Source organism: Fusarium venenatum (genome assembly GCF_020744135.1).
Source record: "Fusarium venenatum strain MPI-CAGE-CH-0201 chromosome Unknown EDB82scaffold_3, whole genome shotgun sequence".
In the NCBI taxonomy this organism is placed as follows: Eukaryota; Fungi; Ascomycota; class Sordariomycetes; order Hypocreales; family Nectriaceae; genus Fusarium; species Fusarium venenatum.
Window position 1 is genome coordinate 4,656,304 of NW_027072131.1, and position 24,165 is coordinate 4,680,468.

At 46.4% G+C, this 24,165-nt stretch overlaps 11 protein-coding genes and 1 non-coding gene across 12 annotated transcripts; 4 read left to right on the plus strand and 8 right to left on the minus strand.

The window, feature by feature from the left end:
- Positions 1-153: 153 nt before the first annotated feature.
- Positions 154-1,955, minus strand: EDB82DRAFT_507360 (putative xylanase 28). Its single transcript, XM_025727939.2, has one exon. It carries the CDS (start codon positions 1,803-1,805, stop codon positions 258-260), a length of 1,548 nt encoding a protein of 515 aa, XP_025582356.1. The 5' UTR covers positions 1,806-1,955; the 3' UTR covers positions 154-257.
- An 879-nt stretch (positions 1,956-2,834) lies between these two features.
- On the minus strand, positions 2,835-4,176 carry EDB82DRAFT_507363 (uncharacterized protein). The gene is made up of 3 exons (XM_025727940.2): positions 3,926-4,176; positions 3,691-3,870; positions 2,835-3,632 (listed from the first exon to the last, which is right to left on the minus strand). The coding sequence occupies exons 1-3, from the start codon at positions 4,035-4,037 to the stop codon at positions 2,965-2,967; spliced, it is 960 nt and encodes a 319-aa protein (XP_025582357.1). The 5' UTR covers positions 4,038-4,176; the 3' UTR covers positions 2,835-2,964.
- Positions 4,177-4,979: 803 nt separating this feature from the next.
- Positions 4,980-7,122, minus strand: EDB82DRAFT_248522 (major facilitator superfamily domain-containing protein). The gene is made up of 9 exons (XM_065607309.1): positions 6,610-7,122; positions 6,422-6,546; positions 6,205-6,368; positions 6,071-6,154; positions 5,845-6,021; positions 5,705-5,788; positions 5,375-5,658; positions 5,223-5,325; positions 4,980-5,162 (listed from the first exon to the last, which is right to left on the minus strand). Exons 1-9 carry the CDS (start codon positions 6,872-6,874, stop codon positions 4,988-4,990), a joined length of 1,461 nt encoding a protein of 486 aa, XP_065464059.1. The 5' UTR covers positions 6,875-7,122; the 3' UTR covers positions 4,980-4,987.
- A 357-nt stretch (positions 7,123-7,479) lies between these two features.
- Positions 7,480-10,062, minus strand: EDB82DRAFT_558881 (uncharacterized protein; the record flags this gene model as incomplete). Its single annotated transcript, XM_065609712.1, has 9 exons — positions 9,345-10,062; positions 8,843-8,924; positions 8,761-8,795; positions 8,567-8,704; positions 8,452-8,518; positions 8,359-8,390; positions 7,804-8,245; positions 7,722-7,767; positions 7,480-7,628 (listed from the first exon to the last, which is right to left on the minus strand). The coding sequence occupies exons 1-9, from the start codon at positions 9,815-9,817 to the stop codon at positions 7,480-7,482; spliced, it is 1,464 nt and encodes a 487-aa protein (XP_065464060.1). The 5' UTR covers positions 9,818-10,062.
- A 401-nt stretch (positions 10,063-10,463) lies between these two features.
- EDB82DRAFT_248578 (uncharacterized protein) lies at positions 10,464-11,294 on the plus strand. Its single transcript, XM_065607310.1, has one exon. The coding sequence runs from the start codon at positions 10,500-10,502 to the stop codon at positions 11,181-11,183; it is 684 nt and encodes a 227-aa protein (XP_065464061.1). The 5' UTR covers positions 10,464-10,499; the 3' UTR covers positions 11,184-11,294.
- A 573-nt stretch (positions 11,295-11,867) lies between these two features.
- Positions 11,868-11,956, minus strand: EDB82DRAFT_t218. The gene has a single exon. It is a non-coding gene; the product is annotated as a tRNA-Arg (tRNA).
- Positions 11,957-12,051: 95 nt separating this feature from the next.
- On the plus strand, positions 12,052-13,454 carry EDB82DRAFT_507372 (uncharacterized protein). The gene has a single exon (XM_065608787.1). It carries the CDS (start codon positions 13,022-13,024, stop codon positions 13,424-13,426), a length of 405 nt encoding a protein of 134 aa, XP_065464062.1. The 5' UTR covers positions 12,052-13,021; the 3' UTR covers positions 13,427-13,454.
- A 40-nt stretch (positions 13,455-13,494) lies between these two features.
- On the minus strand, positions 13,495-15,356 carry EDB82DRAFT_248586 (uncharacterized protein). The gene is made up of 2 exons (XM_025727946.2): positions 14,893-15,356; positions 13,495-14,842 (listed from the first exon to the last, which is right to left on the minus strand). Exons 1-2 carry the CDS (start codon positions 15,062-15,064, stop codon positions 13,563-13,565), a joined length of 1,452 nt encoding a protein of 483 aa, XP_025582362.1. The 5' UTR covers positions 15,065-15,356; the 3' UTR covers positions 13,495-13,562.
- Positions 15,357-16,693: 1,337 nt separating this feature from the next.
- Positions 16,694-18,479, minus strand: EDB82DRAFT_477974 (uncharacterized protein; the record flags this gene model as incomplete). The annotated part of the gene is made up of 2 exons (XM_025727947.2): positions 16,694-17,406; positions 17,957-18,479. 2 exons carry the CDS (start codon positions 18,477-18,479, stop codon positions 16,694-16,696), a joined length of 1,236 nt encoding a protein of 411 aa, XP_025582363.2.
- A 730-nt stretch (positions 18,480-19,209) lies between these two features.
- Positions 19,210-20,097, plus strand: EDB82DRAFT_434607 (S-adenosyl-L-methionine-dependent methyltransferase; the record flags this gene model as incomplete). The annotated part of the gene is made up of 1 exon (XM_025727949.1): positions 19,210-20,097. The coding sequence occupies one exon, from the start codon at positions 19,210-19,212 to the stop codon at positions 20,095-20,097; it is 888 nt and encodes a 295-aa protein (XP_025582365.1).
- Positions 20,098-20,639: 542 nt separating this feature from the next.
- EDB82DRAFT_248607 (heterokaryon incompatibility protein-domain-containing protein) lies at positions 20,640-23,274 on the plus strand. Its single transcript, XM_025727950.2, has 2 exons — positions 20,640-21,252; positions 21,301-23,274. The coding sequence occupies exons 1-2, from the start codon at positions 20,748-20,750 to the stop codon at positions 23,187-23,189; spliced, it is 2,394 nt and encodes a 797-aa protein (XP_025582366.2). The 5' UTR covers positions 20,640-20,747; the 3' UTR covers positions 23,190-23,274.
- EDB82DRAFT_248622 (uncharacterized protein) lies at positions 23,274-23,903 on the minus strand. The gene has a single exon (XM_065607311.1). It carries the CDS (start codon positions 23,776-23,778, stop codon positions 23,359-23,361), a length of 420 nt encoding a protein of 139 aa, XP_065464063.1. The 5' UTR covers positions 23,779-23,903; the 3' UTR covers positions 23,274-23,358.
- Between the last annotated feature and the right edge of the window lie 262 nt (positions 23,904-24,165).

Genomic DNA, 24,165 nt, shown 5'->3' on the forward strand with positions numbered 1-24,165 from the left:
CTCCTCTATTGACACAATTGAGCTTGTTTTCCTTGCCTGTTTCTTTTGTCGTCGACGTTGCCGTAGAAGTGCATCACGCTCAGCATAACATGGAGGTAGCACAGACTTGTGGTTGCTACATCTGGGTACTCACAAAGGGCCCTATCATTCTGTCGCTGAGGGAAATGTACTTTGACATCTCATAAAATGACTTATTTACTACAGGCATCCAAAAACCGACTTGCTACAATGTATACAATTTAGATACTCCCCACCACTTAGCGGTTATCAAACCTCTCGACCTTGACAGAACCACCAAGCCCCTTGGTCGCAAAATTGTGAACGCTCCACCTGTTGCCCGGGAAGAACTCCCAATATGTTCCCAATGTGAGCGTGCTTCCGAAGCTAGTGAAGCTGTTTCCGTCGGTGCTGTAACTGAACTTTGCACTACCGGCCTGTCCAGGTCGAACGTCCGCATTCGCTCGAAGGTACACTTTTCGGAATGAAACATTGTTGGTTCTCGCGACGACATTACCGGTAGACTTGGTTGACCAGTCTGTATTCATGGTGAGACCTGATGTCATGACGAGATTGAAGCTGTTGCCTTCGCGCTCAATTCCGATCCACGCTGACTGGTCACGCAGGACACCAAGACCCGTGCGATCACCATCAGCCATTTGTGAAAAGTCAATGACGACTGTAGCTTGACCCTGGGGACCGCGAATGCGATGAGTAAGGGTGTTCCGAGCTTGGTACAGATCCTTTGTGACGGTGACAGTTCGAAGAGTGAGACCGTTGTTCACGGTGAAGCCACTGGTAACAGGGTTGTGGTTCCATTCCCAGTCTGCTCTGAGCTGATTTCCAGGGAAGTTGTCGGTACCAATAGGACTAGCGACATCACGGCGAGGAAGAGGGTAGTCATAGTCGCCCCAAGCACCATTTACAAGGGTGATTTGAGGGAAACCATCGCTCTTCCAAGTAACGGGTGCAAGTACAGGGCATCTTCCTCCGGGATACATGTCTGAAAAGCCCATGTAGTACCAGTCGCCTTTCTGAGTCTGGATAAGACTTCCTTGGTGGGGAGATCCAGCCCTTGGCACGTTGGAGAGTTTGAGCCTATCAGCAATGATGCGGTTGTCGTATGGCCCCCAAGGTCCGCTCGTAGACCTGGCAATGTATTGACCATCCGGAGGACGAGTCAAGAAGATGTACCAGCTTCCATTTCGCTGGTAGAGGCGGGCTCCCTCGAGCGTCAGAGGGGGTCTGAGCACGACCTGCTCTCTGACTTCGCTTTTCATATCATTGCTAAGTTGTGCGAGGTGGATATCATCGCGTCCATACGCTACGTAAGGAGTATCCGTCTCATCGAAGTGTAACCCAGCATCGTAGTAGCACTTGTTGATAGTCGCGCCTTTGGTCCACGGGCCCATCGGGCTGGAAGCGCTGTAAACAAACGTCTTTCCAGTACCGCTGATACACGCGACAAAGTAAAACTTCTTATCGCTCTCTCTGTATCTCAGAGATGAGGCCCAAATACCCTTCACGTATGCTCTTCTGCCGTTCTCAAGACTGTAGTCGGGCGACCAGTCGAGAACAGGAACCGAGTGACCAATGTGTTCCCAATTGACAAGATCATAAGATCGCTGAACAGGAGCACCAGGGGAGTAGTGGAATGTCGAGGACGTCATGTAGTAAGCGTCTCCTGCGCGGGTGACTTCATTGTCGGGAAGATCTTCCCAGACAACGGGGTTTGTGAACTTCTGAGCGGTAGCTACCGCAAGGGAAGAGAGGAGGCCAAATATGGCACTCTTCTTGAAGCCCGTCATGGTGAAGGTATGACGGATTAGAATTTGAAAATGAGGATGTCCAAAATCAAGTTTGGATCCACCGTGATGGCTTGTCTTGTATATAATCGGTGTAGATTTGTTCTGGTAGTCCTTTCAATTGCATCATTGGTGGACTTCGCAGAAACATCATCTTCAAATCTGTCGAGCTCTCTTCTGATTCGAACGGCAATACATATCCCATTGTAGTAATTTAATTTCGTTTATTGGCTCCGATTGGAGGAGAAAACAGTATCGAATCGGATGATTCATGCGGGGAACCTTGCAATACGCCTCCAGATAAATTGTACTCCAACTGCCGGTGTGATTGAGAAATGATGTAGTTCTTCCAGTCTAGACTTCAGAGCCTGGTGGCCTGGTAGTGGACTACGGTCTGGCAAAAGTCAACTGTTTTAGGCTAAAGAACTGCTGTAACATCGCACTAGACGCTATGGCATCTTGTTGATCCTGGCAAAAATCTCGTAAAGCTTTGCAGCGGTCATGGTTGCATGTATCGATTCCCAAAGTGTCTGTGTTTGCGGTTCAGCGACTTGGTACCCAGATTCGGATAAGATCTCGTAACAAACTCGGTCTGCAATATTCATCAAGTCAGGTGTCGAACAAATTGTTATTGGGTCGCATAACGAAAGATCTACAGTCGCGAGATATGTCTCCACCGTTACCCCAGATGATCAGAAACATGAGCAGGTCAAGCCGGAACAAGGGACTCCGCATATTGCCCAGTTTCAGCAACCTTACTAGCAATTTGGGGCGATTTATCTATTGCTTTAGTGCTATTTCATAGTTGTTGGTACCAGCAAAGTCATATACCGCATGTGTTAAGTGAAAATCACCTGCAGAGCGGGTCCGGAATGTCGTCCGTTTCGATGATAGCGTTGAAGTGTTCATAAGCATCTTGGTAAAGCGCCTTAAACCCACAATTGAAACATCAAGTCATGTTGGGATTGAAGTACCACCCGTAGACGTATTCTTCAATGCATTGAGAGAACTCCATGACAAAAATGTAAGCAACACTCGTCAATTCATTAGTTAAAAAGGTGTACGAAACGCCGTCATTACATCCTACATAAGCAATCCATCATCAACCATTTTGTAACTTCCCACACCAAATTCCTATGTTCAACGAACACGACTGATACTATCAACCTTGCGCAGGCAAGTACCTGTTGATAACTTGGACCTTGACCTTGACCCTTTCTCTATCATCCACGCAACAAAGCAAACAGCAGTAAATAAGCCAAAGAACCAGAAACAGTCCAAGAAAAAAGAGAAACAAGAATATCTCCATAGCAAGATACTTGACCAGAGCACCCAAGGTAAAGGCGGTATTGCCAGCTCCATACACATGTCCTTGAGGTAGACCAGAAAGTTCGATAATCCCTCTTGGACCTTCACGCATAGCATAGCCGATCATGACACCTGAACCAGTGAATAACAGTGCGTCAAGCAAGGCGAGGGCATAAAGCATCCAACGTCTAAGAAAGTCGCGTAGAATGGTAAGGTACAATGCGGTGAGGATTAAAATGATAGAAGCAAGGATGGTAGAAAGAACACAAAAGGCAGCTGCAGCTCTCATGAGGTCTCTGGGACGGGACGGTTCGACAAGATCGTCTTGGATTTTTGCAAGTGCATTCGTCCAAGGTTGCATCATCTTGGCTTTGACCGAGGTGTTCTTGTTGTCTCCGAGATGTGCTTCGACGGCAAAAGAGATCATGTCTTCAACGGTGAACACGGGTGGGAAGCTCTGTTTGCAGATGACTTTCTCCTCGACGTCAAATAGATTCCTGGTCTTGACATTCATGCACACGCCTAAAAAAGGTTGTATTAGCTCAAGCACACGTAATAGCATGTAATAATCCCAACGCACCTGAGAGGCCCCAGTACCAGTACTCTGGAAGCTCAAACGTTTGTAGCTTATTCGGCGAAACACCAGTCACATTGGCGGTTGCATTGACAAGCTCCGCACTTCCGACACTGAAGAGGTAGACTGATTGCGTATCAGGCGAGGCACAACCGACGAGGACAACGATATTAGCTATGAAGCCGACTGGTAAACGTGTTAGTAGTGTTCTTTTTTTCGTGTGTTCATTGAAGGAACATACGAAAAATAGCTAGCATGAACCATATCATGCCAATTCTGGCCTCGCCGACACCAATCACCCTGAGGAAGAGAGAACCGGTGGACATTTTCTCTGATATTGCACGAGCCTCCATGATAAATGAAGAAAGGGTATTGTTAAAAACGAATGTCAGTTTGAAAGAGTGTCGGTATGAAAGAATGTTGTTGAGAGAATATGAGTTTGGCTGTAACGACAAAGCAACCAGACATCATCTATATATACTTGACCCTTCGGTCCCCAACATCGAAGTCCTTCTCAAAATACCGTCATTACAAATTTATGGTGAAAAAAAAAAGTGCTGATGCCACATGCAGGTACGATCGGCATGTAAGCGCTGAGGCTGAACCAAGCTCCTGGTATTGGTTGCCGTCTTGGCGAGCAGGTCTCGATAATGCGACCAATGCGAAAATTCAGAAAAGCTGAATATAGAGCTGAAAACAAAAATGTTCCTATTCGGCCTTGACGCGCTTTGTGTCTTGGCGACATGCACCTCTTGGGAGCCTGATGAGAATCGTTGTCTTTAACAAGAGATTTTCATGTATGCTGTAGGGGAGCACCAATGGTGTGTGTTGCACTAAAGCAAGCTTCCATCCCTCTTAAACACTTATTTAGGTGTAGTTTGCTAAGATCTAGAGGAACTATCAGATAAAAGTCATTGAAGGGGTTATTATTAGCAGTATGGGAAGGATGATCTGATGTTAGGAGATTAGACTACACACTCACCTTCTTTCGCGGTACACGACATCCAATAGTGATACGATGAAGGCTGTCGCTGGGCATATCAGTGTAACAGGCGAGGGGAACGATCAATGAATTGGAGAAAACAAATGGTGCTGCTCCTCCATACTCACATTGGCTGAAGATCGTGCGTCTATCCACAAGGACAATCTTCATACACGCTGTCTCTGGAAGAACTTCATGTACCTGTTTGTTCCTTGTACCCGACAAATTATTAATTTGAAGCGAATCTTTAACTATAGTGGATACTCGCTACCTAAATTACAATTTAATCATGTGTTATATGTGTAGTCCCATACCGGCCACTCATTTCTTGATCTGGCCCTCATCTAGTTGGACACGCTGGCCTTCAATGTCCCCAAGCTTATCTCCCATTGCCTGCTGCTCAGCAATCTCATCAGCAGGGATTCTGTCGGGTGTGCTGTTAACGAGCATGATCATGGGTAGTAGCGAAGCGCCGAGCAGAGCGAATGTTACGCAGCTGTCAAGATATTTATTAGTCAAACGCTTGGCCCCAGTAAAGAGGACTGGAATAACTTACAAACCGACCAGGGGATCACTCTTTGTCTGTGTGTTCATGCCATACGCAATAGCTTGACCAATGGCCTCGAGACATCTAAATGCAGCACCGTTTCTAACATTTTCTGCGTGCCGTTAGTGGAGAGTAACTTCAAGCGTCAAGTATGGAAGTACCTTGTGCATCAGTAGCAAATGAAGACAAAAGCCAGTACATGTATGATTGTGACAGTGGCCCCGTTGTCTGCACAAAGAAGTATGGCAAGAAGGAAGTCGCAAACAGATTATCGTCCCAGTCAATGGCACCAGGGTCGTTCCGCTCAAAACGAGCTTGCATAATGATTGACCAGATGTAAACTCCGACGTTAAGGATAACGACGGTGTAGAGACCAATCTGTGCACGGCGTCGTTGTGCGAGCTTCTCGGCGTCCAGGATGAAACCAAGGCCGAAGCAGCCGATACTAGAATTTTGTGAGAATAATAATACACAAGTGCTCGATTACTTACATGCAAAAGAAAGGAGATATGAGGGATGAGAGAGCTCGAGCGCGGATAGTGAAATGGATTCCGAGATAGGTTGACCAAGAGCCACTGCCATCAATGTCAATGTATGATTCACAATATGCCAAAGAGCACGGATGCCTCACCTGTAAAAGAAGGACCAGACAGCCCAGATGGCAGACAAGGTGATGAGCCTTGAAGTCATGGTCTTTGCGATACGCCTAACCTCCAACTTCGTCGAAAGTGTTTCAGCTGTGACGATTTTGGTACCATCAGAGCGAATAACGTGCTGAAATGGTGTGATCATAAATGCGAAAGGTAGACTGAACTTTGTTAGCATTTGTTTGTGGTTGGCTAAGTGGTTTGACTTGCGCCAGGCACTCAATGATCAAGAAAGCGATGTATGTATCAGGCGTGACACCACCACTCACGCCCTTCTCATGGTTCTTCGACAGACTACAAAATTATTAGCGTCATCACACTTTACATCCAGGAGTTTGACTTACTTGATAGCACCACCCACGAGTTGTCCTAGATTACGAGAGACGATCCACAAAGCTAGATATTTACCACGAGCTCCAGAAGGGGCCAGAGTCATAATGGCGCCAGCTTCAGCGACATACCAACAACCAGTTCCGATACCGCCAATTGCACCGCTCAAGATTAGATACTGTAGTAGTCTTAGTAGATGTACAAAGGCAAAACATCTCCGAGCTCACTGACCCATTGATTGCCAAACTTGCTATTGCAGTAATAAGCCGAGCCTTGAATGGGGAACGACATGGAACCGATGACAAGAGCCCATTTGACACCGAGTTTGTTGACAATTGGACCACCCATGAAGCAAGCTAGAGAAACAGAATGTCAGTATCGCTTCAGAATGATCTCATTGGAGGTCCAACTAAACTTACTGAAAGCTAAAGCAGCATAACGAAGGGCAGTCGAAATGTTGGATACCTGAGGAGTAGCAAGACCACCGCCACCCAAGCCTGCAATAGCATCTGACATGGCAGGACCACAAAAGGCTTGGATGCTCAGAAGTATCATCTGGGTCAGACTATGACGCCAGATGTACTTCCACAAAGGGATATCTCTAGTAGTAGACATTTCTGCTGCTCGCACTGATTCAGCGCGAGCATCACCAGGGGAGGAAACAACAGTCTTGAGATCAGTCATTGTACAAGAAGCAAACAAACGCAAGATACTGATGAACCTAAGATCAACATTGGTAGAAACAAGCGTCTTTATATATCCTATTCACATAGCCCGGCGCCAACCTTATCGTTGTTACCCCACGGGGTCACTTCTTGTCCGTTCCTCTGTTTATTCCCCGCTTGATGATGAAAGTGAAGGTCCAAGCGAGGAGTTCACAGCCGGCTAGCTCGTCAACCAATCATGTCTTTGCCGAGATCAGTCGTTTGACCTTCCCCACGGGGTTTAGTCTGAGCGTTATCGGCGACTTATCTGTTAAGAAGGTCCAGCCGAGACGAGATAACTCGAATATGATACACGGGTCCTATGCCGGAGCGACTCCATGATAATTGCCACTATTGATTGCTTCATGTTTTACAACTGGCTGGACCTCATTCTTGATTCTCCCCCGATAAGTGTATCTGTTTGTGCCGATCAATGGCGTCTTCACTTGCGTCAACTTATCATCATTATTCAGCTGCATATACAACGGGGACTGATAAACAAGATAATGATATCTTGTGGCATGCTAAAAAATTGGGATATCTCCGCTATGGAGTGATACTAACCCTGTGGATAGAACCTATACCTTACTCCGGCTTGCGGCCATAAACATACCGGACCTTGATGTAACTGTGAACTTTGCGGTTTCGCAAGGCCTTGCGCACCTGCATGAGGAATATCTGGTATTCATCACTGGGCCACTTGAGAACATGGTTCCATAGCACGAATGAGTATCCTTATCCAGTGTCAGTTCTTTGAACATTCTGTAATATTAGTCAGAATTTCTTACCTTCCAAGTCGTTCTCGAGTGTCTGTAGCATGAAGCGACCGACTTCAGCCAAGGTTGGGTCTTTGGGCCATCCACCGATGGGAACCTGCAACAGTAAAGTCAGTACGGTGTTCCTTCATACTAATCCCATGCTTACCTTGTAGTCCACCACCTTGATATCTTCAAAACCAGCCTTCTCAATGCCTTCTTGCTGTTGTTCATGGACAAAAAACGGACGTCCCATGACCTTGCCGCCTTCTTCCAACAACTTGCTAGCTGTCCCCCAGACAGGCTCTAGGTCTATAGTCCCGTCGTCACTGCGAAACCGAAGATCGGCCTCAACAGACTCGACCCAACCTCCGGGTGCGCAACAACGGTGGGCCTGTTCGAAAATATGGTTCCAGTCCGCGATCGCACCAAACAGGTATCGGATGTGGATAAAGTCAAAGTGGCCATCTTCCCATGTCCAAGTTTGACTGGCGTCTTCTATCTCGAAGCGAACATTAGGCGGAACCCATTGAGGCTGGCAAGGTGAAAGGTCCGTGCCAATCACTTCAGCACCTGGATGTTGATCCCCAAAGTCCCTGCAAATCACGAGGGTCAGTCCAGTTCAGAAGCGCAAGTAAAGGCGAACATACATCGTCCAGATACCTTTACACAGTCAGTCATGCCCAAAACAAATTAGGGAGCAATAGACTTACCACTTCCGGTCCCAACGTCAAGTACATTCTGTTGTTGCAATAATGATCAGAAAGCTCTCTTCCCTAATTTACCATTCTTCTGGTCTTACCTGAACATCATTTTTGATCGGGGCAAGGAAGAGTTTGCTTTCGAGAAGAAGCAAGAGGTAGTGATGACTATGGATTGTTTGTTAGACTGCAGGGTATGTCATTGAAGATACTTACGATAGATCAACACATTCCATCTGCTGTTCATCATTGGGGAAAACGTGTTCACTTCTGTACTTGTCGCTATGATAGGTTCGTCCATGGATTCGGCGATATTCGAGGATACTCTCAGAGACTGATGCTGTTGAACTTGACCTGTGCGTTCATGAGTTAGTTTAATAGTGCATTTCAAGAATGACACTGACGCTTACGCATCTGATTGAAATGATGAGTCTCCGTCGTCGACCTAATAAATGTCAGTTTTTATCCCATATAAAGATGTGCAGACTGTACCTCAGATTGGCCACCAACATCCAATTCGTTTGGAGGCGATGGTGTTACCGTCGGTGCCTTGGCTGGCGAATCAGCAACATTTCTCACTTCTGTCATCTTGGATATTTTGATAGACTAAAGAGTTTAATGCGTGTCTGGTGAATGATGGAAATCTGCTTTGCCCGTATAAAATAGTTGAGAGAGGGGATATGTGCGTTATAAATGAGTTGTTTTATCTGTCAGACCACTTCACGTGAGGTTACAGGGAACACGTAGCCTGTTATTTGCGGATAATGCTGTATGTTTGAGGCACGGGTTAGAACCAACAGCTGTTCATGTACATGTGAGAACCAGAGCCTTGGCGGTCACTTTCGTTACCTGGGTTTATCATGATGCAAGTTAGATAACAAAGTCAAGCCTGGAGGCGTCCGTGTCACCTCATCCTTACTCATTTCGCGATAATCTTCTGTGTTTTTGGGTAGACTCAATGGTGAATGAAATGCTGGCTACCAAGGTTTATGACTTCTCAAATTCTTTCTGTTGTTTCAAAAAGTCGCTCTTGAGGTCCTGATAATCCTCGTCCTCCTTGCACCGTTCCCAATACCCTCGAAAGATGAGACTTGCTCTTTCTTTCTCCTTCTTGTCAGGATGTTCCTCGCTCTTTGGTAGCTCTTTTTTTGTTCCTTTCGCGTACTTCCGCCCGCCCGCGTGGTTTGCGTATCTCTTAGCACGCGTCATGCCCATCTGGATGAATTTTCGCGTCATGTCCATTCCAACAAAGTCGCGCTGATCCTTGAACTCATTAAACTTATCCCACAATTCCTCCGCACTCTTTTTCGCGATCGGGACTGTACGGAAACGCCATAGTGGAAGGATGTGTGATTTGTATGGTTCGAATGTCAAGACGCCTTGTTCGCCGCGACCTATTCGGTACGACATGCGATGGGCTTCTGTGATGGTGTCCATTAAGCGCTTGGCCTTGGCTGAGTTCGCCATGTCGTTTCTGTGATTATGGAAGTATTTCTTCCAAGTGTGAGATATCGTGAGCTTTGTTCTTCGATTGTAAGAGTAAAATGTAGCTGTTTGTGTTGGCCCATCGTTATGTTTCTCTTGGAACGCGTCGTGAAATGACGAGATCTATGACGTATTTAGGCCCGTGACTAGTTGCTCAATTATTCTTAACGTCTATGTCGGGTTTGCCTTATATTTAGAACAGATGTAAGACAATCAATGTTAGTAGGTTGGTACTCCAGAACATGGGAATGGGATTTATCACAGTGCGGCGGTCGGCCATGCATGAGGTGTATTTCAAATCTAATAATCTAATTTGAAGTGACATCTGGTAGTTACTCTCATACATGATACCTGGACACAAAGAAAACGGAAATGATTTTAAATACTAATACACCAGTCAATATCACACTAGGGAGATACTTGAGCTGGAGAAGATAGATAATAATCACTCTTGAAAGTCCCAAAACTGACACCAATTGTTTAGGGTAACGTATTTTGCGCAGAGGTTTTACGAGCCAATCAATAACTTCATGAGATGCACAGTGTAAGACGTTCTTGACACTGCTCTGTTGTATACTTTACTCTCAGAACTGTCGGTTGTTGGTCCGACCAACTTCTCCCCTCTTCAATCAATCCGACGTAAACGTTGTTCGCAATTCAAATCATGCGACGCCACTTGAAAGCTTGGCTTGAAGTCAGAAAATCTCGGAGTAAAAACGAAGTCGATCCTGCGCCTCAGATGCCATGTCTCACAAGCCCACGCCCACGCGTTTTGACACCATCATCCTCCAAGCAAGATCTCTCGCTACCACTGCAGAGCTCCCCACTGTTCAGCAAGTTGCCAACCGAGATCCGACGAAGAATTCTACTTTTTGCTTTTGGCGATCGTACAGTGCATATGGATTTAGCTCTCGAACATCCTTTCAAGGCAAAAGCACCTGCCTTGAGCTATGATCACAGGCATGGCAAGTTGGATACGCTATGGCGTGATAACCTCGACAGAAGCCGACCTCGGATTTGGAAATGGAAAGGCTGTGTATGCCATCGTGTAGGCCCTCCCCGGATTCGAAAGATTTTTCGGTGTGAAGAATATGTGTGCCAACCAGCTGATGACAATTGCTGCTCCGGACGGGCAAACTTTTGCCATGGGTGGAAGGATCATTACGGAACTACTGATGCATGTTTGATTGGCGTCATGGGCTGGCTGTTGAGTTGTCGACAATCGTGCGTTTACTGCTACTGTTGTCTATTATTATGTTGGCTGATAATCTCGACAGATACACTGAAGGTTTGGATGTGTTATACCACACTAATACCATACACCTGTCCAGCAAGGCCTTGCTTTTAAATTTGCCTAATATTATTCTACCACAGCGGCTTGCCATGATGACTTCACTCGAGGTAGTGTGGTTGATAGACTCGTAGATACATTCGGGAATATCAATCCTGCAGCAAGGTGACTTAAACCAGATTCTATCTATTCTCGACACAACTTTTCCTTGGCTCCAATGTTTGAATCTAGCTCTGAAGTTAAGATTATACCAGAAGATTCCGCTGCAACTCGACGAAATGATTGAGACATTGGACTCTTTTGTCGACCGTCGCACACAATCCCTACAGGAACCAATCTCGATTTCACTCGCAAGCTGGGCATTTGAACAACTGTTCGAAGAGGTTTTTCAGATGGCCAAAGAAGAAAAGGGCTTGGTGTCCTCAAAATCACAAACGTTGATGCAATACAAAGTGTGGCGTTACTTGGACGGTAGGTATGATTTTTCATCTGGCGTCTTTACGAGAGAGATGTACGGAAGAATCGAGGGTATAACACCTCAGAACGGATACTGGTTTCGCAAGGGAGATGACCAAGGGAGTGTGATAGTTGAACAGGGGTGCTTCAGTGGAGGAACTGCAATGAGGGATAACAGATTCGTTAGGCTCCGATAGATCCATAGCTTGGTCAATTGGTTCGAATTCAAATCTACATTATAGCTATTCGTTGATCTCTGCAAAAAGAAACTTCAGCTGAGTTATTCGACCACGCCAGGAGTCGAACCTGGAATCTCTAGAGGGATCGGGAGCTGGAACCGAAATCTAGCGCCTTAGCCATTAGGCCACGCGGCCGCACTACTTTTGATGAGTCAGCTGCTTCTTATTTATATCTATATCGATAGCTGCTGTAGACAAAAACCGCCGATCGCCTGCAACTTGACCGGTCTTCCATGTCAAGTGCAAGTAGGTAGAATTTACTTGAAACTAACTTAGGCTCATTTTTTCGATAAGTTTATGGCGAGTGTCCTCCCAGTTGACCATGCTGTGAAAAGCACACGAGGGTAGCCCATAGGCTGCTACGGGTCACGTTACTCGGATTATTTCAACGGAGTTAGCCTTTGGATTTGAGCCTCCTTTATCACTTTGGCTTTCTCAGTTCAACCTTCTTGGCTGAGGCAGCTGCATTTAGTCTTGACGACGGACTTAGTTATTGTGAGAGGAAATTTATTATGATTTAGTCATCCATTCTGCGCAGATAAATCAACCGCATCGCGATCCGGAAAATCTTCTGTGCACGGGGCATTTTGGCCATGACTTGGCACTGTTGGCCCATTTGGGGATTCTGAAAAGGCCACAACCAACAGAGCCGAGTTACGCGCGGTCGTTGCTGCGCTCCGTTTGAATGATTGGAAAGCAGAAGGGTTCACCTCTATTGTGGTCGCTACCGAATCAGCCTATGTTTTGAACGGGCCAACAATATGGGCTAAAGCCTGGGTTTCCAATGGATGAAAATCACGAAACGGCAAGGAGCTCGAGAACAAAGACTTGTGGCAGCTTCTACTAGGCGAGGTAGAACGATGGGCCAATAAAGGGCTAGACGTCTGTCTACTTGAAATCCCACGGCATCTTAATAAAGAGGCGGATGAGGTGGCCAAAGTGGCTGCTGAGGTGAAGCCTGATAGGGACCAGTTCACCGATATCACATTGGGCTCAAGTAAGCCTTATGCCACTAAGCCAAAATTGCAGCCCTATACCCTTTTCATTTGTTTGGAAGGCGTTCAACATTTTCAAAACTTCGGCTGTAACAACATATGCGCACTGGACGATAAACCCACGGAACATGCTTTTCACCCTGAGGCGGCACTCCATTATTTGAAAGGATTATCGCCTCCCTCCATCATAATCATCGCAGATGCTATGATCACTCGCCACAGAGAAGTCTTGGAACGAATTATTGATCGTATGCGAGACGGAGCTACAGTCATTGTATCGGGTTCTTTTGGTACCAGGGCAACACCTAGCGAGCGTTGTCGTTTCTTTTCTATCATCGATCTACCATGGCAGAGGGATGCTGATCGTGACGCGAACCCCGAGTTACAAACCAGTATTCGTAATGGAAAGCTGCAAGGCATGGGTTTTCAGCATTTGCCCATAGGGGTAGAAAGACGTGTTGAAAGGCCAGTATCATGGTTCACCGATCCTACTAGCGGTCTTGTGTTTACGAAAATAGGGTCGGGGCGACTCGTATTAGATGTGATGAACGCCACTTCATGTGGCCTCTTTGGTCTTGGCCTCCCCTCGATAGACATTGGTATGCTATGATATCATAAATCTAATGTATGCATTATTTTGTTTCTATCGCTGAAGTAAACCACTGAGGCTATATCTGAGAAAACCGAGCCGAACTTTTTTAAAGCCAAAAACCAATAATCCAAGCACCCTCTAAGCAGTATTCGTATCATGAATCAAAGATGGCACCATAAGCTGGAACACCGCGGGTCTGCATTCCAAACACAACTTTGTCCGTAACCTTTGGATTCGAAATGATGTAAACCGCCTCCGCATTAGACTCAACCACGAGCTTATAAGTCTCAAGAACGATATCAGGATATCCCCGCGTAGTAGTGTTCCAGATCAGCGCGTTGGGATCAGCTCGCTTGACAGCGCTAACAACGCCTGGTCCGTAAGTCTTTTCAGGATCACGAGTCGACCAGAGAACACGACGAGGCGTAGCATCGGCGTAAAGAAGGGAAAGGCAAGGTCCAATACCAGATCCTGTAGCGACAATGACAATTCGTTGAAAGATCTTGGAAGTGTACAATAGTCCATGGAGAGGTGCACCTCGGACCCAAAGCTTTCGCTCTGCAGCGTCCATGATTTGCTTCTTGGTAAAGTCTCCGGCGTTGGAGACAACAACACTAAATCCATCAACCTTGCCAGACTCAGGCTCAATATCGGGAATCGTAGCAAATGCGTGCCACTCTGTCAAGGGCTTGTCGCTGATCTTGAGGCCGTAGAAAGGCTTCATGTCTCTGTACTTGAAGTGGAGACGGGTAGCATGGTCGCTCAGCTTCTCGGGGTAAACCACGCGACGGCGGAGTCGAGACCAAGAAGCGATTGTGCAGGAGGTAGTGACGCAGATGCACCAGAAGTTAGGCGATCGGACCAGGGCGTAAGAAATAGACTTGTTCCACTCGTGAGCAGTGACGCGAGCTTGAACGATGTTGTGAACCCAGAAAGCAAGGAGGGAAACCCAACCAGCAAAGCGATGGAAAGCTTCAAAGTGATCATGAAACTTCCTTCGAATAGTGGGGTATGCGGCCACGAGGATGATAAAGAACATGCAGACCACAACCCAGCCCGTGATCATGTTCACCAGTCTATAATCTTTCTTATCTTCTGCATACTCCATAGTCGCCAGGATCGTGTAGGCTAGATACCATGCTGTCGCAGCGACTCCAGCACCACTGTGGAAACCTCCATAGTGAAATACTTTGGCGAGTCTCTTTCTGATACTCATGGGCCAGGAATGGGGAACAAGAACGGCGATTTCGTAGCACAGATTGACGAACTCTTCTTGACGAAAGAGAATGCAGACCATGAGATTGGCTGATGCTGCACTGGCGGCGTCGCGGGAAAGGAGATTCGCGTTCGATGTTACCATGAGAGCGATGAATACGGCGGCGTTGGCAACGAATATGATGGTGAAGATCTTGCGGTATGTTGATGCATGCCTGTCTGCATACTGTTAGTGGCGAGTTAAAGGACGGGCAAAAGAGGGCGCTTACATCTGAAGTCTTGAGTCTTTTCTGACCCTCGTTGTTCGGGGAGTTGGATCTCCTTTGGAGTGGCCAGAACGACTTCATTCTTTTGCTCGATGGGTTGGGGTGGAATATAGTCGAGTGATGCTTCTGAGCCTGAGGCAATCTGCAAAGCAACTGCTTCTCCGTGTAAAGCCATCCTTTCTGATCTTCAGGATATGGTGATGATTGGAAGGAAAGAAGTACTGAATGCTGCTGTTGAGATAGAGACAGGACAGACGGCAACAGCCAGGTTCATATATACCGGTAGTCGATTGAGGCTTCATCTTAGTTTCTCTGTGGTAATACCTCTTGGATGGTAGATTGTTACATCTTATGCAAGCCATTCGACGAAGACATGATTTACCAGTCTACGATCTTGCGAGGTGACTAACTGAGATTGATGACGCTAAAGCTTAAGTTTCGAATCGGCAGCCCATTCGGGGTAGCCATGTGCTTTAGTGCTATCAATGTCTACCGGCTGGTAGTGTCAAGCTAAAACACAAGCGATTGCGATCTGGCGTATGTGGCTTGCTGCCATGGGATTCTCATTCGCATTCGCTGGTTACGAAGGGTACAGCCTTTCAAGGCGTTGTAGCTTGGGTGCACTGCGAATGAGAGGAATAGGCTAGACGAATGTTTTGTGTATTTGTTAGACGCCTGCGGCTAGCAGCAAGGTGATGGCTTTGTTAGGTTTGTACCCCTACCAACCTTTGCCGTTGTTCAGTTAGGCCTCTTATGTCTTCATTGCACCGTTAAACAGCAAACGGCTGGTCGAGTGGGCAAGAGTAATCGCAACGGGTAGTTCACATCAAGTTTGAACAGATGAGCAGAATCCAGCTCAAACTCCAACAGGCTGCCAATAGGATTATCCTCTATTGATTCATCGATTAAGCCTGTAACACTTGATAGACGTGAGGTTACTTCAAGCCAAAATGCATGTGATCAGAGCTGGTTGAACTGTCTTGACTGTTTCAAGACAGGCCTAAGTCGTGTAACCTTGAAACCCCCCACTGGAACGGTCTGTCAGCCGTAATGTTGGAATGAGAGACGATTTGTCCAATTGACGCCACAGAGTATTTTGGGTGACGCTAACTGGCTGTCTTGGTTACGTTACCTCAACTTGTACCACACTAAACAACTGCAAGGGAATGATCTAACTGTTTGGAGGAAGGGCCATGGGAATTTCCGTTTGTACGAAATGCAGTCATTATAACGAGCGCAATATGTTAGTAACAGGCTTGAGAACGGCAAACCCGAAAAGCCGCCAGCTCTCGTTTCTTTCGTTGGCTGAATCCACTGTTACAGTCGTAGTTAGTATGGTTGCAGAGGGACCATGATGACGATATTGCTCATTTTGACCTACCTGTCTACCCAATTTATACAATGAATGATACGAGAAAGTATTCGTAGCCATATAGTTGGGTGTGGGCTGCTAATTATAGGACTGAGTGTGGAACAAATTTAGATCGTCGAACTACACACGATCTTCTTTCTACCAACTTCATGTCTGATTGTCCTATTTCACTTCCATCTGGTACGCGAGAGACCCACCATTTCATGTTGAAAAGAACTCGGTTTTATCATAAGCCTAAACATGTTCTTCAATACATTCATCGGGCGATGATCGTAGTAGTAACGCCAAGTGATGGCAATATGTCAATCGCATTTGGCGGCCAGAGTCTCCCGACATAGTTTGCATACCGTCTACCAATCTACCGCTGACATATCAGACGATAACCCGCAGCAGACCCAAGGTGCAGCTGATCCTTGAGCGCATCACAGCCGATCAGTTCGCAACTTTGACAAATTCCCACAAAGTACCTCCATCATCCTGTCGAAACAAACCGCTTCCATCCTCCTTCGCAGAAACCTGCCTCTGTGTCCACCACTCGAGAGATTGAATTAAATACAGGCCACCTTCACGTCCACGCAAAGTAAAGTCTTCCCATCCCTTGTGATGGTAGACCTTCGCGTAGAAGTCCCACCAAATGTCGTGTCCCAAAAAGGTCCCCTCAGCAATGTTCTTGAACCCTCTGAAGCCACCCCTTTCGTTACACTCCCACTGCGCCTGCTCTGACACGTGTCGGTGGGGATTGTTTAAATTAATTGCCTCAAGACGTAGATGTCCGCCGTGGCATGTTAGAGCACGGCTACGGGAGACATCAAGGATGATGTATCTACCGTCGTGGTGAGGATCGGACTTGCGAGTAAGACCAATGAATGTAGTGGTGTTGTCGCCTGACTCCGATGAGGTTGGGGTGTTGATGCCTTCGCTTGAGGAATCGAGCCAGTAGTCAGTTTGTCCGGCTTCAGATGTGGTGGCAGGTGTCATCGCCCCAACGCTGGACGTAGAGCGAGACATTCTTGATGGCATACGCTTTGTCTTGATGTAGGACGAAGAGAGATTATTGCAATGGTTTCGCTTGATGACGATGAAGAATGATTCATTACCCCGCCATAGTGTCGCCTTCTTGATTCGACAGCTGGGCCTTCCAAAGTCTAATAACCTTTTCAGTTTACAGTTTTGCCACAAAGTAAGGGCCCATGAAGCGACCTTCTTTTCACGCAATACAAAAACACTTCATCAGCCTATTTCTTATGTCAGTACAACCAGAAAAAACGCCACTCTCAAATCGATCATTAAGTACGGAAATAATAAGCTTTCAGTCAATTTGCCCAGATTCGCGTTCTTGATAGACATGTGATATTCTCCGTTTGTATCATTTCTATTTCTTATCATCTAGCATTCATTCTAGGTATCGTAATCATATGCGGACAATCAAGGAACCCAAACAATATCTGGAGGAAGAAAGAGACATAAAAAAACTCCAAACAGACGAAAGCAAGTAAACAAATTCCGAACAGGCCAAAGAAAATTCATGCAATCATGCCAAGTGACAAAACAGTCACACTCATTCGCCCATGCTCAAAACCTTGACAAACTCCCAATCAGTTCCGTCCTCCAATTCCGCAAACACTCCGCTCCCATCTTCCCTTACAGTGACCTGCCACTGCGTCCACCAATGAAGTATCTGTAGCCAGTACAGACCACCTGGACGTCTTGCGATAGTGAAGTACTCCCAAAGACTGTGATTTGAAGCGGTGGCGTAAAAATCCCAGAACACATCGTGTCCTAGGAATTTGCCTTCGGCGACATTCTTGAAACCTTTAAAGCCGTTTCTTGCTGTGCAAAACCATTGAGCCTGCTCAGAAATATGGTCGTCGCTCAGGTGGACGGGTTCGAGGCGCAGTTTGCCTTTATGGCAAGTCAACGCACGAGTTTGTGAGACGTCTAGGATGATATATGTGCTGCCCGCTTGAGGGTCTGATTTGCGGACGAAAGCGAGGGATGTGCTGGACTCGCCATCGTGGTCGTCGTATTCTTGAGGAGGTATTTTGTGGCCGCTGTGTAGTACATTGTCCAAGCTCTGGACTGAACAACTGCGCCAGCGCATAATGGCGGCTTCTCCAGGGCAGTCGAAAGAGGTAGTCAGCTCGCCGCTATCAACGGGGCTGAAAATGTTTGTACGAATGTCCCATGTTCTGTGATTGCCTCCCATTTTTGCTCCCATTGTTGAAAAAGGATGAGAATGATTGTTGTTTGAAAGTTAGAGAGAAATTTAAGGCCTCGTTGGGCTCTTGATATTCGATCGGTGAGCTGTTCGTCCCCGTATTTACTCCACACGACGTGGTTGAGTTATTGGTGAATTTTGTATCGCACAGACTTAAGTGGCCCAATAGATGTTAGACAAGTCAGCAAGGATTCATTGCAAACGCATAGATTGATCTGCACAAAGCCTGATCATAATTAGTTATGAACTCGCCAAGCCTCGCTACAATGACGAATGCCTGGGGACCACGCAGCATTGCGAAGTTGTCTGAAAGAGGCCAGCCACCGGAATATGCAGAAGAAACTGGCCAGCCACCATGAATTAATATGCCGATAAAAAAGCTTTTGAATGGCTAGATAACATGGCATGTATTATCATCTAGCGGTGTACAGATACTGTTTCCAAATTATTCTTAAACGCGTGAATAGTCACGAGTTTCAGGAACCCTGTTATCTAAAGCCATAAAAGAGGAGGGCTGGTACAACTGACTCATCAATATTATTGCCTGGTTATCGCCGTCAGCACAACTTTCCTATGTATATTAGCCGGTATATAGTGAGTCAGAGGCATCTAATGAGCTGCCCGTTTTGGACCAGGCTTATCTGTTTTTATGAAGATTGTGTTTGCTTATAAACTCACAAAACCCCCAAATAAAGATAATATTTCCTAGTAATTGAGTATTTTTCACAACATGAGTTCCAAACCTACAGAGGAATGGCAGCCTGTGCCTTTGTCACTTGCCCCATCAATCGCAGCATATAATTTATGGACGCAAGATACATTACCAATCGAGATTGACCAAGCAACTCATCGACTCAATCTTCTCAACTCTTTTCGTATCCCTCCTGCGTCCAATATCTTGGAAATAGGCTGTGGACAAGGAACATGCACTGTAGTTCTTGGAGCTGCCATGGGGCCAGCGGGTCACGTTGACGCTATCGACCCCGCGTCGCTTAATTATGGTGCCCCATACACCCTGGGTCAAGCACAGGAACATATCACGAAGGGTGAATTGGGTAGCCGTATCACATTTTGGCAGCGAAAACTTGAAGACTTCCTACAAGAAACAAGTGATAAGAAGTGGGACTGTGCTGTTTTGGTGCATTGTATATGGTATCTCGACAGTGAAGAGACTCTCCGACAGATGCTCCAAGCTCTAAAGGGCCGAGTAGGAAAACTATGCATCGCCGAGTACTCGATGCAAGCTTCTGAGACAGCTGCCGTCCCTCATGTCCTTGCAGCCCTCGCCCAAGCCACACTAGCTGCTCATCACCCAGAAAGCGAAGCCAATATTCGTTGTCTCCTTACTCCACCAGACATTAAACGCATTGCCGAACAGGTGGGGTGGAAGGTAGAAGAAGAGACAACAATTACCCCCAACGAGAAGCTACAAGATGGTATGTGGGAGGTTGGTGGAGTCAAAAGTCGGGAGTTCCTCGATGATGTGGACAAATATGTTAAAGACCGCAAGGTCGTGACTCTTATCCGGAGTCAGAGAGAAGCGGTATTGAGAGCCGATGAAAAGCTACGTGGTAGCAAGTCCAGAACCATGGATGTCTGGGTGGCCACACTTGTGTAAGAACTTGATCTACATCGCAGTCAGCCACCAACACAATTTCATTCCTTTCTAATGGAAGATTCGCGGTCACCAACCATGTACTCGTGGAAGCAATCACGTCAGGCGCTGCTGTTATTTCTTGAAAATTGGTCTGAAATAGAACAGCAGTTCAGATTACCTACTTGAAGACCATGCATGGCCATGATGGTCAACTATCTTTGATGGCATCTCAATGAAGGCAGCAAGATGCTTGTAAGAGCTAGCTATGTTTATCGGGGATAATTCTCAGTATCCCTGAGGGTCATATTACCTGCAGCTCCGTTAAGTAGTGCTTGCTTAATATTATTTTTAGCAAGAACATGCAGCGCTTTACTAACATTGAGTTTCTTCTTTGTAATTGATGCATAATCGCTGAGTCAAAGTCTGAGAATTATCGTATTTGGCACGCCTGCTCGTAACTGTCCAAGCTTCAGTCTAGCGAGTTTCGACCCTTGATGGGAGTCTGCCCGAATGAGTCACACCAAGATGCTCTTTTCTCGTCATCTCAGTTACGCCATCAATTCATGATATACTAATTATGTTCTTTCTTTAAATACTTATAGTATCCTCCGAATATTTTCGTAGAAGTTTATTCAATCATTGCACAAAAAAATACCACAACGGCATCGACAATGCGGCCAGTACGGTTGGAACGATCCCGGCTTTGTACAGCTTGTACGCATGCTTGCTCAATGTCCATCATTGGATGCAGACCTGGAACATGTCAAACTCATACCTACAACTCCAGGAGTGATGGCTCCGGTATTTACAGCAGAAATGGACTGACTGATGTGTCTGGATGGGCAAAATGGTCAAAGACGAAGGGCGACTTCATGGGTGAGACAAGCACATCTGGATGCCATCTTTGTATCATAATTGCCCATGCCTTTGATAGCACATCAGTGGCTACATTTTCTAAAATGGAAACCACCGAAACACTCAGCCTTTGCTTCTCTTACCGTACTGTCGAGCGAGATCCTAGCGGAGGCCTAGATTGGGGACAAAGAACACGCATGTCGATCAACGATATCACACTTCAGGCTTACCTACCAGATGAATTTTGGTTGCAGATACGACCAGAAGTTGGTTGCGTCCTCGATAAACTGTTAATCGACTTAAGACTACGGCTACTTCAAGGTATGTCCATGCAACTCAACGCAAAGGCCTCACTAACATATTGAACAGAAACGGACGGCAAGCACATACTTCCTACAGAGTTAAAACAGCATGCTTCAACACTGAACAGCCAGAACCTTCAATTAGCATCGAAATGGATCAAGAAGTGTGTCCGGTCACACCACATATGCAAAGCTTATCAGTCGCAGCAGTCAGGATGGCGACCCACGAGACTTGTTCATGTGGGCTCAGAGTCTCAGCAACCAAGACTCATTGTCCTATCTGAGGATTCCATCGCAGCTCCCTACGTCGCATTAAGTTATAGCTGGGGATCAGGTTACAGTGCTACTCTTTGTCTCGAGAATGTTCACGACTTCCAAAAGGAAATCCCGGCTGAAAGTCTACCAAACACCATCCAAGACGCAATCGCTATCACCAAAACACTCGGCTACGAATATATATGGATCGACGCGCTTTGCATTATCCAGGATTCAAAAGAAGACTGGATAGAGCAGTCTTCAATGATGGGCGATATATACGGTTCAGCAACTTTCACCCTTGCTGCGGCTGGAAACCCAAATGTCAAAGACACAATGTCCTGTCGTAGGAATCCCCGTGCTATTCGACCTTGTGTGGCAAATATCAAACCGAACACGAGGTACCTAGGGCTCAGTTACCCATGGGCGATATACCCGAACCAACCGGAACGTCTACTGGCCAATACTATCAACGAAAGCCCACTAAGTCGTCGTGCCTGGGCATTACAAGAGCTTCTAGTGTCACCCAGAACCTTGATATTCGGGCCAAAACAAATGGTGTGGTCTTGTACCAATGTAGAAGCAAGTGAAACATTTCCTTTGGGTCTTGATCCCAAGTTCATTACGCCATTAAACGAAGACACGAGCTTGTCGCATCTTCGTCAAAAGCTAATGAGAATGTCGAAAGAAGACGAGTCACCATCTGAATTCTGGGATAGCTTTATCTCCAGATATACCAGGGCGAAGTTGACTGTCGGGTCTGATACCTTGGTAGCTTTACAGGGGATCGTTGAAAGAATCATCACAATAGCTGGGACCGGCAACGATCCGAATGGAGTTCCGAGGAAATTAGATTATGTGGCAGGCCTTTGGTATGATCGAAATTTCCAACGCAGTCTTCTTTGGCGCCCAAAATCCGGCTTACCACGTCGCCGTCCGGACACTTACCGGGCTCCCTCTTGGAGCTGGGCATCACTTGATGGTGAAATCGATTCTTATGACGAATATGTCCCTTGGATTTGGAATCAAAAAGATGTCGAACTCGCAAGCATTGTGGATATTTCCATCGAACCTCGAGATGTCCATGGATCTCTGCCCACTGGCAAGGTCACGGGTGGATATCTTGACATGAAGTGTTATCTACGACCATGTCATCTACTAAAGAATTTGACCGCAACTGAATCGCAAATGGATGAAGAATCATCTGATGCCTTGATCATCACTACTGAGCAACACCACAGACGTATCGGTGACGCCTCCCTCGAATCTTACGAAGAGGAGAGGGATCCAAGCAAAAGGTTACCGAAATTTGCCAATTCATGCATATTGGACTTTCCAGATGAGATACCAGAGTCAAAATGGATACAGGTTTATTGCGTCCCGCTGCAGTTAGCTTGGCGTCAGACCGATCGCTACGAGCAGTCGATTTGGGAAAGCTACGAAGGCCTGGTCCTGATGTCTACAGAAGATGACTCTTCTGCTAGAACTGGTAAAGAGTCCGAAGAGTCCGGGTCAGGGTTGGATACCTCTACTTGTCTAGATTCTTTGCCAGTTACACAGACTTTCCGTCGAATTGGCACATTCACTTTCAACCTACAAGAAGATAATCGAGAAGCTAGGGAGGATGACCTTTTCGGCCCAATGACTCATTACAAGGATAATGCGCCAACGAGAAAAACAGAATCAATTAGAGTTATATAATCAGGATAAGAGAAACATATCTCTATTATTTATTCCTGGCTTGAAACCCCTACCAATGATTTCCTTGCCGCAACTGGTAAGAATATTACTCTTCATTGGCCAGCCAGGGAGTAGGTAGTCGCTGGGGTACTGGACCATCATTGAAGAATTTGAACTCCTCTTTCTTATCCTACGACACTTCATCATCAAGAAAGGCTTCATCAGTACCTCCCCTCGCCCAGTAGTCCTGCCAATGCTGCGACCTTCGTCGATGTCGTTCTCTCTCTTGGCGGTTGTCATACTCTGCCGATACATCATTACCAAACTTGCACTCTAACCTGATGCTAAATTCCACCTCGGAACTGATTATCTTGAAATTTTGGTAAAGGCTTGGGAAGTGGGAGGCTATGTTGGAATAAAGCCTGTGGTCGTCGAAGAATCCCCATGCTCGTTGTCTGTACATTCTGACTTGGAATACATGTACCGGCCAAACCCAATAGTTATCATCCATTTCCCTGTCGAATAACAGATAACGATTCAAGGCTGGAAGGCAGGATGTTAAAGGCTGACGGGGGAAAAACGGAGGAAATAAAATGCGAAGAGGCATCATCAGCTCTATATAGGCAAAAGCCTCCCCGTCGTAGCGTATCAGATAGTGACTTTGTATCCAAGGCTTAAACCGACGCTAGCGGTTGTGAATCTTCTGCAGCCAGAACTTGATGTACGTTTTCCCTATTCCTTTGTCTCTTTTCAAACGGCTAAGAACAGGTATAAGTTGGTCCAGGCCAAGGCCGGCCAGTTCTTCAGCTATTCCTCTATCGCTGTGGCCTAAATCTAAATCTATCAGATAAAGTTCTTGATCGAAGATCAGGTTTTCGGGAAAGGCTAAAGGGCGGCAATGCGATGCAGACGCATTCATAACTCCATGGAGTGACAAGCTTGGCACACTCGGTAGCCATGCGTCTGCACAATTTGCGAATACTGCACCATACAAGCT